This window comes from Thermobia domestica, chromosome 1 (assembly GCF_964235325.1).
Source record: "Thermobia domestica chromosome 1, izTheDome1.hap1.1, whole genome shotgun sequence".
NCBI classification, from domain to species: domain Eukaryota; kingdom Metazoa; phylum Arthropoda; class Insecta; order Zygentoma; family Lepismatidae; genus Thermobia; species Thermobia domestica.
Genome location: NC_137454.1, coordinates 318718062 through 318739332, shown reverse-complemented (window position 1 = coordinate 318739332; position 21271 = coordinate 318718062). Strand labels below are relative to the sequence as shown.

Sequence of the window (21271 nt, the reverse complement as noted above, 5' to 3'; positions counted from 1 at the left end):
AAAATATATCGGTACTATAAGGATAAATTCGGGCTGCCCTAGCTCAGTCGGTAACACGACTGATTTAAACGCAAGAGAAAACTGGTTCAAACCCGGGTTCAAGCTAAAAATCTTGTGGGTGCGCCGCACCCACAAGATTACTTATGTGGGTGCCGGAGCCCTGGAGCACCCACGTAGTCGGCGAGCATGGTTAAAGTAAAATGAAAGTGACAATTTGAGGGAAGGTTACGGTTTTACAACAGCAATAATAATAAAAATAGTAAATCAAGCTCTGAATCCCTGAACAATGGCTGGTCAATGTACACTCATGTCCAAAATGATTGTCGCATACCTATAACGGTCGTGTTGTGCGAATGTAATTGGATAATAAATTCGCAAGGTACTTCTAGTACTGTTACTATGTGTATAATCGGGAAATGTATATTTGTGCTAAATTTCATAGAAAAAAATTATAAATACGAAAATTAGAATGAGTACATCAAAATGTTGCTAAATGGACAAGAAAAGTTTTTTTCGTTATATTGTTCTTATTTACAGATCTTTTGACATGAAATTTACCACATACATGTCTCTGCCGATTATACACATAGTAAGAGTGTTAAATGTACCCTGCGATATCATTATCCAAATATATTCGCACAACAAGCCTATTATAGATATGTGACAATCATTTTGGACATGAGTGTACGTATAGATATGTACGTCATTAGACATAATATATATATATATAAATAAATAGATAGGTAGTTATATATTGTGTAATGTTGTGTGCACTGTCTTCCAGCTTGTGTGTAAAATTGTGCAATTTGGACGGAAGGCGTGTGTAATTTTGCTTGCCGTGTCTGGCAACACTGTAGTATATATTCTTCTCGCATAAATGAAAATCAAGTATGCTTCACAAAATACCTAATCCAAAATAATAAGTTTGTACGTTATTAATTGAATAAATTTTCAAGTTCTATGTAGAAAGTAGTTACGATAATTGCCTTGGTCACGATATTTTCAGTGTTGTATTCTAATATTCAGGGAATCAGCAGTGACAAATTAATTAAAACTGGTCCTATATATCTTTAGCCAAATTTCGCTTTATGTCTATTATAGTTTTCTTTTGTGTAGTACCAACATGTGTGAATTGTAGAATGAATTAAGATTTTGTAAAAAAAAAAAAAAAAATGAACAACTAAAAAAATAGTAGTCAAGTATCCATAGCAGCATTGATCATCAATACATATTTGAATTCAGACAGTAATCTTAAAGAGGATTGATGTCCATTCCTTTTTTCTTTAATTCTCGGCGAGATACATGTGTTCATCTTCAGAATTTCATCTGTGAATATGCATTATTTCATTATATATGGAGGAACATTCTCATTATTGTTTTCAAAGTATACGTTAGGTTGAATGTGTTAAAAGAGAATCCCCATCAGTTACGTGCTAGAAGTTCACGTGATGGAGGAGCTGCTTATAATATTCTTTGTCGTTAGATCATCATCTTTGCTACAGTTGTGTATTGAAGTAATGGTTGAAAGTAAATATTGGATACACTTACAGTATTGCAATCTTTATGTCAGAAGGTTTTTTTCTTCGTATAGAATTACGAAATATTAACTATAATCATATATCTATCTAATATCTACAATGAAGATTTGTTTCATTGCACACGAGGATACTTGCTAACATTATTGAGATAAAGGGAATTATAAGATATTAGTTATCATAAGATATCAGCTTTGTTTCATTGTATCCGTGGCTACTTACTAACATAAAAAAATATACTTTGTACAACATTCATTACAAATTAATATACAGTTTGCTGAAATTAACCATTCACTTGTAAATACAGGTTGTTTAAATACAACTTTCTAAACAATGTTTTCTGCAATTAATTGATGTAAAGCTATATAATTTAAACCAAAAACAAAAATGGAAATGACATATTGTTCAAGTGTGTAGTTTCCAAGTATTTCGTTATGCAAAATGTTGAGCAAAGGTTCGGCAATATATTTCTTTATTTGTTGTCCATTTGAGAAGAAATAAACAATAAACGATAGTTTGCGTTAATTTATTAACAAGAATACATTTTTTTATGAATTGATTTTTTTAGAATTTTAATTAATTACTAATTTATTTAGTTCCATAAAGAGAGGTTACCCGTCAAAACTCAAAAACCAGGTGTCTGATACGTAGTTATGAAAATATAACTTCAGTTTATTTCCAGTTTGTTTTGTTTCTCTTTTGTTTTGGGCAAGCTATAACTAATAAGTGAATTATATACAGCAAAAAGGTTTTTTATCTATTTTTCATTAAATTTTAAAGAGTTTTTGTTAAAATTAATTATAAGGTACATGCAACGCGTATAAACTCAAATTGGTACTAGGCGCTACGCGGTGCTGTAACAACTTGTATTAGTTTCGATAAAATGAATTAACAAAACCGAGACGAAACAAGATTCATAAGTTGATGTCGGGGGAAACTGAAACATACACAATGAAAAGCTGAAACCAATGAATGTCTATTACACAGAGATTCAAAAATGAAGCAGAGAGAGAGAGAGAAAAAAAAATAAAGAAGAAGAAAATGAAACGGAAGAACAGATAAAACTGTGGAATTCAAACGTAGTAAGAAAACATTATAAAGTTCTGTTTCCAGAAATCCAACAGTAATATAGAAATAACGTTTGTTTTCACATATTTTTTAGAACTATTCGAATAAATAGACGATGCTTTAAACATTCATTATGTCACTTTCGCATGAATAGCATACTCAATTTCCAGTAGGACTGTAAATATCCGAGACACATCTAGGCTCATGTCAAAACTTTAACACATATGCTTTATTTCCGCGTGGTTCGATTGCAAATTCGGTAGCGTTCATTGGACGTACTGATCCAAAAACACATTCAAATATACCCAACATATAACGTTGGTCATATCCTCAAATTTCAGACTACTAATGCAAAAGGAAAAAAAAAAACCGAAAAGAAAAGAAAGAAAGAGAAAATTGAAGAATTCTATTTTACTGCTAAATTTCTATCAGAAATACCCTATATTAAAAGTAGAAACTGTATCGTAATGAAAAGTTACAAATGTTCGAAAGCAAAAGTTTATGTTCCTCTTAGATGTACCATGTTTCAAATTTCAACGTGAATAAAACACATTGAATAATAGAATGGGAATAAATTTCATATCAAACTAATATTAATAAAATTATGTTTTCAAATAACCAAAGAGGTTACCATTTTATAGTCTTTTCCGAAGATTTATCTGTTCTGAACATCCAGCATTGATTTCATCTCTTCCTGATATGACGTAATTTGTACAGATGTAATGAACACGTTAAGAGCTCAAACGGATCATCGTGTCAGTCGGATGATGTAGACCACCACTGGGTCGAGGATTCAAATCTATAGTGACCCGGTAATTCGACTGAGACACGGTAACGCAGAGGATAAAAAAGAGATTTCACTTACTTCCGTGCGTTTAAACAGTATTTCTGTCAGAGATGACCAGGACTGGATATGTTACCCCAAGACCACGAAAAACGCGTTGCCGAAGTTCCCAGTTAATTAGATTCTCCAGACCAGGTATATCAAGGTCTTGCTCCGTTTTAACTTTGGAACATGAAGTGCGTGTGTGCGTGAGAGAGAGGGGGCAGAAGTGAAAGATGCAAAGCCATATAGGAAAACGTCAAGAAAGAGAGAGAGGGAGGCGGACGAATATAAATATGAAACATACTTATCATTGCAGTGTATGATGTAGAACGCACACATGTTTACTCAAATTATCGCCAGTGATGCTTTGTAAGTTTTCCATCAGAAGATAAATCTCTGTAATTCCTGGTAATTCCCTTGCTCTTTCGCAACCATCATTCATAAATCGTCTCTATCATGATACAGATGTTTGCGTCCACATTCTTATATATTCCTTGTCCAGTGTAATAAGTCGACTCTTCACATTCACTTTCTAAAAAGTTAACTTTCGCGTGAACAGGATTTGAACCTATGTTAGATAGCTGTATTATTCATAAGACCATTACGTTACCACTACACTATCGGCCTATCTGAAATTACATGCTAAATATCACTTAGTTTAACCTGATCTTTGGAACGAACCGGCTTCTTCCTGTAACGTTATTTGCACCAAAGTGCACAACGAAATTGATTTATTCGACGGTCTACAGAGAAATTAATGCAAACTAATAAAGGAAAAACATACAATCCAGGAAAAAATAGAGAAGTAAAACATATTTTGCAGTAATTTCGCCGTGCAAGTTCAAAAGTACGCAAATAATAATAATAATAACAATAACAATAATAATAATAATAATTAAAATAACCTATATTATAAAATTGAAAATAACTATGTTTGTGGCTCCTAATCTCTTGAACCACCCAACCGATCTAGATCAAATTTTCAACATTGATAAGGTACGGGCCTGGGAAGCTTTTTTTCCATTTCATTTTAACGGTAGAACTTTGGGGAAGGAGGGTTGATATATAAAAATGAATAAAACGTAATAACTCTTCAACCACCAGACCGATCTTTTTCAAACTTTCAACATAGATAAGGTTTGGATCTGGAACGACTTTTATCATTTCAGTTTGACGGTGCAACATAGGGGCCGGAGGGAGGGAGATATATGTAAAAAAATGAAAATGAAAGTGACTGTCTTTGTGGCTTCATCACTCTTGAACCACCTGACCGATTTCGATTAAATTTCAATATAGATGAAGTTCGGGCCTAAAATAATACTTAGCTATTTACTTTGACGATATAACTTAGGGTTGAGGAGAAAGAAGAGTTAAAAAGATTGAATAAAATTTGATAACTCGTGAAACAAAGGATCAATCTCGATCAAATTTTTAACATAGGTGAGGTTGGGACCCACGGGAGAACTTTGGGAGGGAATTGGGATATATATATATATATATATATATATATATAAAATAAATAAAACTTAATGACTCTTGAACCACCAAACAAACCTCGATCAAATTTTCAACCTAGATGAAGTTCGAACTTGAGGTCATATCACTTAAACGGTGTAAATTAAGAGATGGGGAGGGGAAGCGACATTTAAAAAATAACGAAAAATGACTGATATTAGTGGCGAAACTATAATTTTTGTAGTCGCTGAGATTAACAGTGACACATCTGATGCTGTTTAAATCCAAATTCAGCCCAGCAACTTGGAGGAGGAGCAGATATATAAAAATGATCGAAATAACGAATATCAGTGTCGAATTCATAGTTTTACGGCTCGCTGAGATGAAAAATGACGCTGCAGATCCCGTGCCCCACAACATAGGGTGGGGAAGAAATATATAAAACTCATTGAAAATAATAATAATAATAATAATAATAATAATAATAATAATAATAATAATAATAATAATAATAATAGACAACTACTGTGAATGTGACCATTTATTATTATTATTATTATTATTATTATTATTATTCACGTATTTTACAACTTACAACGCGAAATTACTGCAAAATATGTTTTATTTCTGTAATTGTTCCTGGATTGTATGTTTTTCCTTTATTTGTGGGCATTAATTTCTCTCTAGGCCGTCAAATAAATTAATTTCATTGCGCACTTTGGTTCGTTCCAAAGATCAGGGCTAAAGTAAGTAATATTTGGGTTGTAATTTCAGGTGGCCCGATAGTGTGCTAGTTCAGCGCTCGCAACGAGGCGAGTAACATCGTCTCTGCCGTCGCTCTAGTTTCGAGTGTTTGTTTACATCGCTATTTTTTTGTGAGAACTTGAAGCTTCAGTGTGACTTAGTTTCAGTTTAAACGTTCTAACTTTATAAGCATTTTCAGTGCATATTTATTTTGTTCATAGTTTGGTGACGTTTATCGTCGAATTACTGCCATCAGTTGCATACCAGCTAATACATTGCGTATCAACTTTGTTACGGTGAGTCAAAAGCCCACGTCTATTGCTGTTCATGAATGGATACGTAAGGTATTTAAGTTAACCCTTGATCAAGTGTTGTCCATTGAAATGGACTTTCTACGTAAGAACTTATATCTGAAATTAATTAACAAAGTGTTATGTGAACAAATCCTAGCAAGTACTAATGGAGTAGTGACCTACTCAGATAATAATGGGGAACATGTGTTGCCTATTGATTTGGCGGATAATTCTGTGGTGATAGTCAAGGTGTCCTTATGCCCCATGGAACTTAGTGACATGCAATTAACGCGTGTGCTCTCCCAATATGGCGATGTTACTAGTATTGTCGACGAACAATATTCAAAGGAACATGTTTATGCTACCCGAACGGGTCGTAAGCTTGTTAAAATGACTATTAAACGAAACATTCCTTCGTTTATCACGGTCTGTGGTTTACGTTTGTTTACCAGCTTTCCTGGTCAAATTCAAACTTGCGCCATCTGCAACTCCCCCGACCATTTTGTTCAGGGATGTCCTAAGAAGAGGAATTCACGTCTTACTGTGCCATCTTCATCAACCAGTTCCGTTTCTCCCATTGTGCGAGTACCTCATAATTTACCAGTGGATCCATCAGCTCCTGATACAGGTAGTTACAGTGTTTTTCCCGTGCTTCGTAAGAATGTTCTGGAATCACCTTCTTCAAATCCACCGAACGAATTAAACAACCAGCCTGCAGATCCCCCCATTCACTCCGAATCGACTCCTGCAGAACCTGTACCATCTAATACCATGGAAGTGGAAGAAACTCAGGATACTAAAATTATTCCAGCACCCATAACACCCAGCACCGCACCAGCTGTTTCAACAGTCGTCACATCAGTTTCTACGGTAAGTGATACTGGTTTAGTCGAAGAGACTTGTTCCGTCTCTCAGACCGTACCTTTAGCTGTTCCACCAGAATTCACTCTCAACTTAACATCACGCTTTCGCGGTAGTGACTCCACAAGTGACTCAGATACAGAAATTACTCATAGTGATAAACGCAAACTCAGTAAAGAAAAAGTACTCAGTAGTGTATGTAGTACGGACTTGCGTCCTATACACGATCTTTCTGTCAATCATGCACGCCAAACGCGAGCTTCCACAAAAAAGTTGAAATCAGTGGTTAATTCCGAAAAAGGGGTACCTAAAATTGTAGTGGCATCATAATACTGCATTGTGGTACTTTTCTTTATTCTTTTTGCAGTGATATTACCTACTATTTATCATGTGTTGTAACGCTCGCTTATATTTCTTCTCTCTCCTCGATTTTATGTTTACGTTCCGTTTAGCGACTGTTAATCTCAATAAGTTCACTTCTTTAGTTAAGCACCATGCCCTAAGTGACTTTATACACCAAGAAGAAATCGATGTTTTGTTCGCTCAGGAAGTCGCAGTCACGGAATTCCATTACCTGCCGAATCATTCTCATGTTACCACTGTTAGAGAAACAGCTTCAGGAACCGCCATTATTTACCGCAGTGATCTCAATTTTTTGGCACCTTTACAACATCCCAGTGAGCGTATTACCACCGGAGATTTACAAAATATTCGTTTGTGCAGTGTCTATGCTAAATCTGGTTCTTCGTATAAAAGAGAACGAAATAATTTCTTTGCTACTGAACTCCCCCCGGCTTTGTATAATGGTCACTCCCCATGCATTCTTGCCGGGGATTATAACTGCACACTTTCTCCCCTCGATGCTTATCCTCATTTCAGTGATTCGTCTGCTCTCCGTCAACTAATAACAACTTATGACTTAGTGGATGTGTGGCGCCATTTTCATCCTAATGAACCAGGACATGCATTCTTCACGTCTGAATCGTCTTCCTCTCGATTGGACAGATTCTATATCAGTAAATCTCTTCTTCATGGGGTTCGAGATGTACAAATTACACCCATCTGCTTTAGTGACCACCTGGCAGTTACAATGACCATTGATCTACCCGTCTCAAAATTTTTAAAACGAAGCGGCTTGTGGTATTTTAATACCTCCATCCTACAGGAGCCTGACTACATCCATCTTATTCACCAAGAATGGGCAGATCTTTTACACCGTCATCAATATTACAAAGGATCCCTTATGCATTTCTGGGAAACGAGAGTCAAACCGAAGTTTCGAGTGATTACTCAACAATATTGTCGGAATCGGAATGCTTCATATTGTACTCAGTACCAATATTACACCACTCTCTTAAGAGACTACATGAAAGAACAACTTCACGGTAGCAATTTTCGACCTCAAATTCAAGAAATTAAAGCCCACCTATTAGCCATGCACAAACGCCGCATCCAAGATTTCACAACTCGCAGTAAAATACATCAATATGACGACTTAGAAACTCCCGGAATTGTACAAATCAACAAAGAACTCATGCGTGGAAAGCAGAAATTTATATCTCAGCTTAAAGATGCCACCGGTCACGTGTATGTAGGTGAGCAAGTAATACATTGTGTCACAAATCATTATAAACAGCTGTATGCTAAGCCTACTTCCTTCTGTGACAGTCCCGAACTTCTCAACTATCTTCCTACAGTCTTACAGAAACAGGATCAAAAATATCTATCTAGTCCATTTACAGTAGAAGAGGTTAAATCAGCCTTTGCTTCCGGCCGTCGAGGAAAATCTACGGGGATTGATTCCCTACCTCTAGAATTCTATATAACCTTTATAGATATTTTAGCACCCTTTCTTACGAACCTTTTCAATGAATATAGGCAGACTCTAGTTCTAGGTGAATCTCTTCGCACAGGTGTTACAGTTTTAGTACCTAAACATTCTCGCACTTCCAGTGTTAATGATTTAAGACCTATTTCCCTTCTGTGTACGGATTTAAAAATTTTAACACGCTGTCTTACTGCACGAATAAAAGTGTTTAGTGACAAACTGCTAAGTGCACATCAATATGGAATAGGCCAACAGAACCCGATCTATAAGGCTCTATCAAATCTTAGAGATTTCATTTCCTACCACGAATCAACTGCTCCTTCACCCGTTGCTGTTTTAGCCACGGATTATTCTCAAGCTTTTGATAGGATTAACCATGACTACTTATTCAAAGTCCTTGAGAAATATGGTTTTGGGTCCTCCTTTATTTCTCTTGTACGAGGAATTTATACGCATAGATTGTCAAAAATTAAAGTTAATGGTGGCTTAAGTAACCCAATAAACATTAATAATGGTATTTTGCAAGGTGACCCAATGTCAAGTTTATTATTCAGTTTGTCCCTTGCACCACTTATATACGCGACTGAACGTTTACTCCCCGGTGTGTCTGTCTACAATACCAAACTAACTGTACAAAGTTATATAGATGATTCCCACTATTGTTTACAAAATCCGGCCGACCTGAATTGCCTACAACGGTTATTAACCTTATATCAACAGGCTTCTGGAGCGCAACTCAATCACAGAAAAACAAAAATATTATGTATTCATCCAGAATACAATGCTTCATATAGCAACTACTATGATACGGTTCAAAGTGTCAAAATACTTGGTGTATGGTGGTACAATAATATCAATCAAACAGTAGAACAGTCATATAATCTTACAGCAAATAAAATCCGAAGTCTTCTTATAACTCATAAACAGCGAAACATGAACATTTTTAGTAGAAACTTATTTCTCAAAACGTCTGTTTTTAGTATTTTCAGCCACATTGCACAGATTTTACCAATGCCAGTTAAAATATCTAACCAGTTAACCAGTCAAGCTTTGTTTTTCTTATGGCATTCCAAAATCTTACGCGTGGCTAAGAATCAACTCTACCTCCCCTCACGTGAAGGAGGCATAGGCTTTTTGCACATAGAAGCACAGGCACGTGCCCTTCTTATGCACAGAAGTTGTAAGCTGGTATGTGAACACGAGACTTCGATTACGGCTGCTGTTATCAATGTCTGCTTCCACTGTTTAGACCTTCAGGCGCCAGTACACGTGTTTCCTTGGAGCTACAAATTTCCTCATTTACGTGATGTCATACTTGATATGATATACGCCTTGCTAGCAAAAGATCCAATTGAAACTGGTTCGGTCAACAACCTTTACTGGCGCTATGTTCGCTTGTGGGTTACTAGTATACCGACTGTTGTCTTAAAGCACCCACATAAAAATTGGAATGCTATATGGAAAAACATCAACGCTTCCTTTCTCACTCACAACCAACGTACAACCTGGTATTTCATAGTCAATAATGTATACGAAACATTGGAAAAACTTCACAATATAGGTATTGTAAATAGTAATATATGCCCATACTGCAACAATCTTGATACACTAGCACATAAGTTTCATGCTTGTTCCAACGTACCAATCATTTGGACGTATTTTTGTATTTTAATTAGCAAAATTTGTCGTCTTTCACCTCATAGCTTTACAGTAACAGAACTTATTTTGTGGCCTCCTTTTAATTATTTTCCGACATTTAAAAACAATGCTGTTATCTGGATAACTATACAGACAATTATGTTTCTTGTGCATACTAATCGGCCTTATCATTAGACTTCGGATTTTTGCATATTTGCATGTTTTGTCCCTGATATGATATCGATATGCTCTTTAAACAGAAATTCGTTTCAGGTGTTTTGGGGTAAAATAGCAGAGTTTTATAGTGCATATATTTGCATATTTCGGACGTTAGTGCATGTTTATGTCGTTACTGCATATAAATGCATATTTAATGGAACGACCAAATTGATAATTTTCAACAACCAACAACTTTATTCATAAATGGAATTTCAAGTTTCTAATACAAATAGACTCAAGATCTTTAAATGGTTTATTGTTGTCAGTTTAGAATATCTTCCAAGATTATGTGAAAGGAGAATAACAAAAGGGTGAGTGATTCATCATCCTCCCGGCAATGATGCATGAATGTCAGCTTTTTGAAGAAGATATAAATAGCAATGTCAAATCATCTACAACAAAATTCCCACGTCATTTACCTCAGTAGTTAAAGTACCTTCTGTTATGTGTGTGTGGGTTTGAAATTGTGTGGCAGTATAAGAATGCCAAAAGAAAAAATTTGGTCTATTTAGTTGTAGTGCGACATCTTAATTAGAATTTTAACTAGCTTAGAAGTTTGTACAATTTTTGCCCATTTTTGTCCATCCAAGAAAAGAATTGTATCATTTAAATAAGGGAGGGAGGGCCATTTCAAAACTTGTCCACATTGATCACCTATGGTGTGACAACTTTAAACTTGAATTTTAACTAGCTCAGAAACTTGTCCAATTTTTTGTTCATCTTTGTCCACTCCTCAAAAAGTTTGTACCATTCAAATAAACGAGGGAGAGCCATTTCAAAATTTCTGCCACTTTGATCACCTTTACCACGACATCTTCAAATTCGAATTTTAATTCGCACAGAATTGTGTCGAATTTTTGAACATTTTTGTACCACGAAGAATAAATTCTGTACTATTGAAATAAACCAGGAACGGTCATTTAAAAATTTGACCACTTGCATCACCTGTAGTGAGACAGTTTCAAATTTGAATTTCAACTATCTTGGTGGTATAAAAGTCTACACAAAATAGGGAAAATTCTAAGTTAGTTAGAATTCGAATTTAAAGATATCACACTCCTGGTGATCGAAGTGGCCAAAATTTTGAAATTGCCCTTCCTTTTGTTAATTTGAATAGTACAATTTTTTGATGGTACAGTCACGAACATAAACAAATTGAGGCTGGAGCCATTATTTCTTATGGCTCAAACCTCCATTTATTTATGTTTGTGACTGTACAAAAATGTACAGAAATTGGACGAATTCTGATCTAATTAAAAGTTGAATTTGAAGATATCGCACTACAGGTAATCGAAGTGGCCAATTTTTGAAATGACCTTCCCTCGTTTATTTTAATGGTACACAATGTTTTGTTGGTGGTACATGACTGCACAAAAATTGAACAAAATTTGAAGCTTGTTAAAATTCGAATTTAAAGATGTCGTACTGCAGGTGATCGATGTGGCGAAATTTTGAAATGACCCTCCCTCGTTTATTTGAATTTACAATTTTTTTCTGAGGTGGACAAAAATGTACAGGAATTGGGCCAACTTCTAAGCTGGTTAAAATTCAAATTTGAAGATGTCACAGTACAGGTGATCGAAGTGGCTGAAATTTGGAAATGGCCCTCCTCTGTTAACTTGAATGGCACATTTTTTCTTGGGTAGACAAAAATTGGACAAAGATGTCGCACTACAACTAAATGGGCCCGAAAAATCTTCTAAAAACTTATCTTCTGAAACAATGGATTGAAGTTGAGAGACGTGTGAAGTTGAGAGAGAATTCAAGAAGAAAATATATTATGCAAAATGTATGCTAAACAAATAATATTTTCAAAGTAAGCAAGCTTGATTTCAGAAGAGGACATTTCTATTTTTTTCGATAGCAAAAGCTGAAACTTCAGCAGCGCTTAATTGTTTATCCTTCTTATATTTTCATAGCAGTTTCAAGTCTAATAAGGAGTTTATACATCTATGAAACATCTCAGATGTGGCTTTTTTCATATTCGTCAGAGTTCATCGCAAAGAAACCATTGAAAAATGTATTTCGGGAAGGAATGAACAATTCTTTGGAAATGAGCTCTAAATGAATTAAAATATTTGCTTTACAAAATCTGAAACTCGTCACAGCAGTTACTTTCTGAGATAAGTTTCCAAGTTTTCCTTTAAGGAGTTTATGAGAGTATTTAAATATAAGCTTGTGTTGCTTTGATACGCATCCAGGTCTCTCGAAAAGTAACTTTCCTACTAAGTCTTCTGTTATGTTTTCGATAACTTTACCTTCTTTCCATTCATGCTCCATGTCTCGCTCAAATCACTTTATTCTATTGTAAAGTATTTATATTATACATTGTAAATTATTACTATTTGAAACGGACAATATTACGCTAGAAGAAAATATTCTAGGATTTACACATAATTGGATACAAAAAGTAATTTCAAGTGGATTTATTTTCTTTTAAACAAGAACCTAAGGTTTTTGAATACAGGCTTTTAATACAGTAAAAACTGCCTTCAACAGGTCCCTTATTAAACGGAAAATTATTTTAAACGGAAATTTTCACTGTCCCATGAATTTAAACGTTAAAAAAAAAATGGTTAAATTCTCTTGATTAGGCGGAACCTGTGTTGCGAAGAACGGATGTTAACATATATATTTTAACGGAAATTTTCAAGTTCCGGAATGTAGCATTTAGAAAATTCTTCGACATTTTGTAAGAGGTTAGATATATGAACTACGTTGTAAAGGTCTTCGTTTACTTGTTACCCTACTCGTTTACTTGTTTAGTCCAGCGCCACATAAGGTCCTAGATACCGTGCGACTTTTTAAACGAAGTGCAATTTACATAGTAATTTCCAAATACCAATAACTCGTTCTCTAGCTGGTTTAGAGACATGGAGCAAGGAGCATAATATACACAATTGTTCAAAAGGGAGTCAACAGTAGAGGGAGGAGCGCTGAAAAGGGCATATCACTACTTTTTATCTTGCCCTTTGAAACCATGTGTAGGCTTTTTTGTTCGCTGTAAGTTTTAAGTGTATTAATTTGTAGCACAAATAAATACTGTAATTGAATACGGAACACCTATGTACAACATTTTATTTTATCTCGCTATGTCCATTATATGTATGTACAGTCCGCAGCAAAAAAACTGCAACATGAGCATGTAAGTTTATTGTGAAACTATCGCCTAACAGTCCAGGGAATCAACATAACGTCTAAGCACGAATCACGCCTGGATAAACCTCGGCGTCCTCCCCTGAACACTTATTTTGGAGCAAAGACTTCGTCGTTTCATAAATTTACATGCTCATGTTCCAGTTTTTTTTTTTTTTTTTTTGCTGCAGACTGTACATTACTATTTTTTTTTTAAACATACATCTATCTTCGTTAAGTTTAAAACCTTTAACGGAAATTTTTGTGAGTCCTGTTCAATTTCGCTAGGTAGCTTAGGTTCGCTAGGTACGCAAACTTGTACACCATGGCGCCCTCAATCTGCGCATGAGTGGTTTGCTGCCGAACGATAACAAGCCATTTTCTTTTGTTGCAGAATATTTTTCTGAAGAACTTGAGTTTTTCGAACGTATCTTTCCAGACTGCTGAATGTACGCAAAAAGTTATGTATTATTGTTTAGTTTGTGATATTTAGATTACATATATAGTGTAGCATAAAGGCATAAGGATTCAGTACACAGAGAATCACATAAACGTGTGTAGGAAGAGAACTATCCAAAATGGCGATTTTCCTAATATGGAATACTAGCAGAATCCTAATATGGAATACTTCTCATTATAATAACTACTACTACTACTACTACTACTACTACTACTCCTAAAGAAACAAATAAATACATTTATTACCTTCAGGAAAGGAACAAAGGAAGTGTTCGGGCCTCCAACTCCGAGATCACATCGGCCTTTAAGTTAAGTCTACGAATTGGAAAGGACTCGACCCTGGCCTAAGGAAAAGTATCATCCCGGTATACACCTAATGATACTGAGGAAAAGCAAGGAAAACTTCACCAAAGGCCGGTGCCAGGATAGGAGCTGAAAATATTAAAAGCGACCTTATGTTTATCAATACTCATTTCAGTTCATGGGAGCCGCAGTGGCTCAGTGGTAGAGCGTTCACTTCTAGTGTTTGGGGTCCTGGGTTAAAATCCTGCTCCCGCCAAGTGAACTTTGTGGTGGACAAACACCGTGTGCGTGGGTTTTCTCGAGGTTCTTCCGTTTTCTCTCACTTTATTCATTCCACGATTTCATTCATTTTTCATTATCACCGTCTCCTTTAGCCTAACCGGCATAACCATGGGACGTAAAACTCATTTCATTTTCATTTTAGTGCAATTTCAAAAATCATAACTAGATTAGAAAAGCGATGATTAGGACTTTGTAGTGCATTTGAGCAGTTTGATTCAATAACGAAACAGACGCCACCAAAACCAATCAGACAAGAATTTTTTCGAAATGCATAGTCAATAGACGCGAAAAATTCTGGCATAAAATTCTTGTCTAATGTAAATAAAGTGTTCCTGGGAACGACTCCTCGCGAATTTCAGATTTATAGGCAAGTAACATAGCTTCTTTGAAATACTGTCTCTTAACGACCCGTGACAAAGAACATTTTCCATATACAGTAATGTTTTGACAAATAAATACAGGCTTTTGCCAGAAACATCGAAAAGTACATAGTTGTATATTTTAGCATAAATACATCATAGTTATACACCAAGTATGTAGTTCATGTAATACACCTTTTTTCTCTACAGATAATAAAATTTCTCATTTAACTTTAGCTTTTGAATGGTGCATATTTACAATTTTTAGTGCATATTTGCATATTTTCAGTGCATATTTTCGTAATTTTTAGCGCATATTTGCATGCATATTTTGCCGTTTTTTAGTGCATATCGATCCGAAGTCTACTTATCATATAGAATTATACAAGCAATATTTGCAATATCAGGCCAGCCTTCTCTCACCTGCACGAAAAAGGAAATTTTTTGCTAACTATTTAACTGTTCTTACAGAGTCTTTGTCCATGTAGTAATGTTATTTAAAAAATTAAAAAAAAAACAGAAAGATGACAAATCTGTAATACACTTTTATCACATCAGCTCATGATAATGTAGGAACAACTCGTGGTAAATCTACTAATAATAATGTAACCTGCCTGCCCCGTGCAGACACCTATGTATATTTGCTTTGTCTTTGTTCATTATGTCAATTTTTTTTCTTCTTTTCGCTTTTTTTAATTTTACCATATTTTTTTTACAAATGTATTAATTCACTTTTTTTAATTTTTAATATGTTCATGTACTTTGTTTGTTCTTCTCAATAAAGAAGGTTTATAAAAAAAAGATAGTGTAGGGGTAACGTAGTGGCCTTATGAGTAATACAGCTATCTAACATAAGTGCAAATCCTGTTCACGCCAAAGTTAATTTTTTACATGGTGATTATGAAGAATCGACTTATCATACTGGTCAAGCAATTCATAATAATGTGGAAGCAAACACCTGTATCATGATAGAAACGATTTACGAATGTTGGTAGGGAAAGGGCAAGCGAATTACCAGGACATTCTAAAGACATCATTGATATGCAGTATACACTTTTCGTGTTATCGTTCACAGAAAGAAACACTACACAATTTCTTAAACAAAGTTTCACTAAAGCAATCGATTTTGTAGTGGTAGCGTGCTAGACTTCCAAATGGAAAATCTTGGTTCGATTTTCCATCAGGTAGTATATTTTTTCGCATAAAATATTGGCTGCAAACAGAGATTCATCTTCTGATGGAGAACTTACAAAGCATCACTGGCGATAATTTGAGTAAACAGTGTGTGTGCATTCTACATTATACACTGCAATAAGTATGTTTCATATTTATATTCGTCCCCCTTCCTCTCTCTTTTACGCTTTCTTATCTTGTCACTTCTCCCCCTCTCTCACGCACACAGGCACTTCATGTTCCAAAGTTAAAACGGAGCAAGAGCTCAACATACCTGGTCTGGATAATCTAATTAACTGGGAACTTCGGAATCGCGTTTTTCGTGCTCTGCGGATAACATATCCAGTCCTGGTCACCTCTGACAGAAATACTGTTTAAACGCACGGAAATAAGTAAAATCTTTTTTCTATCCTCTAGGTTATCGAGTCTCAGTCGAATTACCGGGTCACTACAGATTTGAATCCTCGACCCAGTGGTGGTCTACATCATCCGACTGACACGATGATCCGTTTGAGCTCTTAACGTGTCTATGATATCTGTGCAAATTACGTTATATCCGGGAGAGGTGAAATCAATGCTGGATGTTCAGAACAGATAAATCTCCGGAAAAACTAGAAAATGGTAACCTCTTTGGTTACTTGAAAACAGAATTTTATTTATACTAGTTCGACACAAAATGTTTCCATCCTATAATTCAATGTGTTTTATTCATGTTGAAATTTGAAACATGGTACATCTATAAGGAACAAACTTTTGCTTTCGGACATTTGTAACTTTTCATTACGATACAGTTTCTGCTTTTAATATAGGTTATTTCTGATAGAAATTTAGCAGTAAGATAAAATTCTTCAATTTTCTTTCTTTCTTTATTTCTTTTCTTTCCTTTTTCTATTTTTTTATATTTTGTTCAGTTTGCATTAATAGTCTGAAATGGAGGATATGACCAACGCTATATACTGGGTATATTAGAATGTATTTTTGGATCAGTACGTCCAATGAACAATACCGAATTTGCAATCGAACCACGCAGAAACAAAGCATTTGTGTTAAACTTTTGACATATCCTAGATGTGTTTCGAAGTTGTGCAGTTCTGCTGGAAATTGAGTATGTTATCCATTACGAAAGTGACGTAATGAATGTTTGAATCATCCTCTATAAATTCGAATAGTTCTGAAAAAATATGTTAAAACAAACGTTATTTCTATATTACTGTTGGATTTCTGGAAACGGAACTTTATAATGTTAGGTTCTTTTCTAACTACGTTTGAATTCCACAATTTTATCTGCTCTCCCTTTTCTTTCTGTTCTTCTTTTTCCCCTCTCTCTATCTGCTTCATTTTTGAATTTCTGTGTAATAGACATCCATTGGTTTCAACTTTTTATTGTGTGTGTTTCAGTTTCTCCCTACATCAACTTATGAATCTTGTTTCGTCTCGGTTTTGTTATTTCATTTTATCGAAACTAATACGTGTAGTTTGAAATCAGAATTGCGCTCATGTTGTTAGCTAATTTTAGTATAGGAGAGAAGAAAGGAGGAGAGAGAGGAGGTCTCTTTACCTGACACGATTATGGAATAAGAAGGTGTATATTGGGTGGCCTAACTGCACGGCGTTAGCTGTCGTAATTTTTTGATGCGTAGTGTACAAATTTGTGTGCACATACTTTCTTTGCTTCATGTGCGCTTGTCGTTTTACCATTGAAAGAAAGGACTGCCAACAAGTCATTTAATAACAGTCATAGCATGCATATCGTTTGCATTCTTTGGTCTCGACTCAAGCACTGACTAATATCTATACCTATAGAGGGAAAAAAGAATCTATTTACAATGAAGTGAACGAAAATCACTCAATAGGTGAGTATATAAGAAAAAGTTAAAGCAATATTTCATTTCGTTAAATATCACTGTTTATTCTAGTTTTCTTTTTTCTAAAAAAAAAAAAAAGAGAATATTTTATACACAAGGACCTAAAATTAAATTTTACGTTGCTGTTCCATAACCTCAAGATTCTGTGGAAGAGTTCATTAAAATATTTAATTAAGCTCTACTACTATATCATTATGATAATAATATAATAATATCAATATAACAAAATAACGGTATTAATCTACAATGTAAGAATATTCCATTAACAAAAAGGAATGACTATGCTTGATCTGCTTATTGAGTCTATACGAAAGAAACGGGCGCAGTATTTCTGACCTGCTAACTTAGTGTCTTTGCCTGACTATTTGAGATAATTGTTAAGAATATTCCCTTGAATGGATTAGTTGTGGCAATATTGTCCGAAAAAGACAGCGGCTTGATAAGGATGAACCGACCCTACCAGATCAAAAAGAAAACATCCATGAAAAAAGATTTTACTGTGTGTATGGTGGGATTGTCAATGTATAATGCATCACAAGGTGTCGAAGTCAAATTTAAGGATTACTGCGGATACATACATCCAGCAGCTGCAAAGAGTGAAAGAGAAACTCTACGGAAAGCGTCCTGCACTCGTCAATGATAAAAACGTCATTCTTTTATATGAAAATACGCGACCACCTACAGCAAGGGTTGCTCAGGAAAAAATTCTTGCGCTTGGAGATGGTCTGTTTTACCACACCCACCTTACTTCCCGGACAGCCCTGACAGCCTACCACCTTTTCAGTTTCTTACAAAACTTTTTGAATGGGAAAAAAACCTTCAATCCTGAAGGACAAGTCAGTCAAGCTGTCGAAAATTTCTTCGAGTCCAAACCAACCACATTTTACAAGAAAGAAGTTAAGTTTCCAGGGAGATGGGAGAAGATCATATATCATAGTAGTGAATACATAATAAATTAATACAATTTTGTTATTTAATGATAGCGAAATAAATGTCACATAAAAAAACGGAAGTTGCTTATGACTCAATCTAATAAAATAACTTCCGAAATCTGGAGCTAAATTGAATTATTTATCTACAAAGAAATTTTAATGTTCCCATGTTTCGTTACTCAAAGTGAAAAAAAAATCAACATGCCTCTGCTATTTTCATTCATCAATGGCACAAGTCAAAAAATCCTAATATACCTACTTACCATCATATAATGTATCAGTTAGTTTTGGATTTTTATCAAGAATGATATTAATTGCTTTCGTCCAATCTTTGGCTGTAGCTAGTTTAAGACAACTGTATCCATCCTCTGACATATCAACATTACATTTAAAGAATTCATCAAGGACTTTCAAGAACCTACAAAAGAAATAGAGAGAGAAATGTAATGGGTGTAAGAAAAGTTCGGGGTCAACTCCGTTATTAAGATAGGAAAAATATAGAGGAAAATTTCTTGAAAATAGAGTTTTCAATCTAACAATAAGATAATGGGGAGCTCTTTGTGAGTAAGCGGTTAGCGTACGCGTCCGACTCCTTTCTCTTCCCTTGTAGGGAAAACAAGGGTAAAAGTGCGGAAGAACGTTGGGGGATGCCGTGCCCCTACCTCAAAAAGATATGTACGGCGTCCCCCCAGTTCCTAAAAAATTACAATAGTCAAAGATAGGCAGGGGGAACGACGTGGCAACATGCCGCTACCTACCGTACCCCCACCTTTTCAGATCCACTTTTACCCTTGAGGGGAAATATCAAAAACTTTAAACTTATCTTTAATTTTTATTTAACGTTTAGTCTAAATACCACATTTTATGTCTCTAAACTTAGCGAATTACGAGATGCATCTAATTATAACAATTTTTATCCCACCTTTTCTTCCACCCGCCTTCTTTCTTTTCTCCTTGGTAAAATAATTTTAGAAAAACGCTGAAATACGTGTCTAATTATTTTAAATAACAAGTCCAAATACCAAATGTCATGTCTCTAACTTTTAGATGTTCAGAGGTAAAGTATTTTAAGATGACAATTGCCGCCCCTCTTTCCTCCCTCTTCCCCATTAAATTTCCAAAAACTCCTCCTTAGTGGGACCTTACACATATTCTATTACATGTCTAAGTTTTAAGTTTCTAGCTTAAGTAATTTGGCCTGACCGTTCATCAATCAGTCAGTCAGCTAGGACTTCTTTGATATAGAGAGACTACATAATAAAAAGTATATATCGTATGAGAATATTATCATTCTGATGGAAATTTGAAAACGTTATTCTACTTGTAATATTAACTTAGCTGATTGTGTATGTTAATTTACTCAAAAATTCTTAACAAAAGCAGAGGGTGTGATGATATTTAGAAACCAACATATAAACATAGACAATGAAACAGAACTCCCCAATGCAAAGGGAGTTGAGTTGAGTTGATTTTGAGTTTAAGAACCCTTTCAGCAGCGAGGCTATATGAGACGGGACCTACTGATTAACGTGGAATCCGAACCACATGATCTCACCCCAATCCAAATGGAATGAACCTGAGCATTGTCAAACCTGCTGTGAAAATTGTGTAATCCGAGAACTACCGGATTCCTAATGTTGATGCAAATGCATTACTAGAATTCTGATATAATGAGCTTTTAAAGACGTTAAATTTTTCTTTACTAATTGGAAAGAATTAATTTTGAGACTCTAAAAGAATACTTTGAAAATGTAATCACATGGTTTTTAACTATGCTTCAGATACATAGTAATTATTATATTTTATGTATTAATAAATATACTAGGGTTACAAAACATGCTACATCTTACAGTCACTACATGCTTTTAAAGAATACAGTGACAAAAAATGTATATCATACTCGAAACGTCAATCATAGATAGGAGGACGGAAATTTGTTTCGTAACCAAGAGCGCAGTGTAGGGACCTGAGTGAGGGCATGAAGGCGTAGGGCAGGTGGTATTTGAAGTTACTGAGCCTTAAAATATGTTAACGAAAGTACATTTTAGATATTGAAGTATTTATATAGGTAAGTTTGCTTATTGTATGTAAACTTATATGATAGTGACATACTGGGTGACTACCACTTTACTATAGTTACAGATTTGCCACTTGCATAAAGGGGCACCATAGGGAACTTCTATTCTATCATTTTCAATTTAGTAGATTATTCCCAATCTACACCGCATCTATAATATCTTCAAGAAAAAATAGTAGTACTATCTAATGCTCCAGTTACGGAATAAATTGAAACCAG

At 35.0% G+C, this 21271-nt stretch overlaps 1 protein-coding gene across 7 annotated transcripts in view; it reads right to left on the bottom strand.

Annotated features, from left to right (window-relative positions):
* LOC145662658 (transient receptor potential cation channel subfamily A member 1-like) overlaps positions 1-21271 on the bottom strand; it is a 426395-nt gene that overhangs the window by 346199 nt on the left and 58925 nt on the right. For 5 of the 7 annotated variants that reach the window (XM_081728551.1, XM_081728517.1, XM_081728526.1 and 2 more), the window contains exon 4: positions 19239-19393. In XM_081728551.1, coding sequence (XP_081584677.1) covers positions 19239-19393 — 155 coding nt within the window. Of the gene's footprint in view, positions 1-19238; positions 19394-21271 lie in introns of those variants that run through there. The other 2 variants (XM_081728472.1, XM_081728567.1) reach the window with 1 other exon arrangement.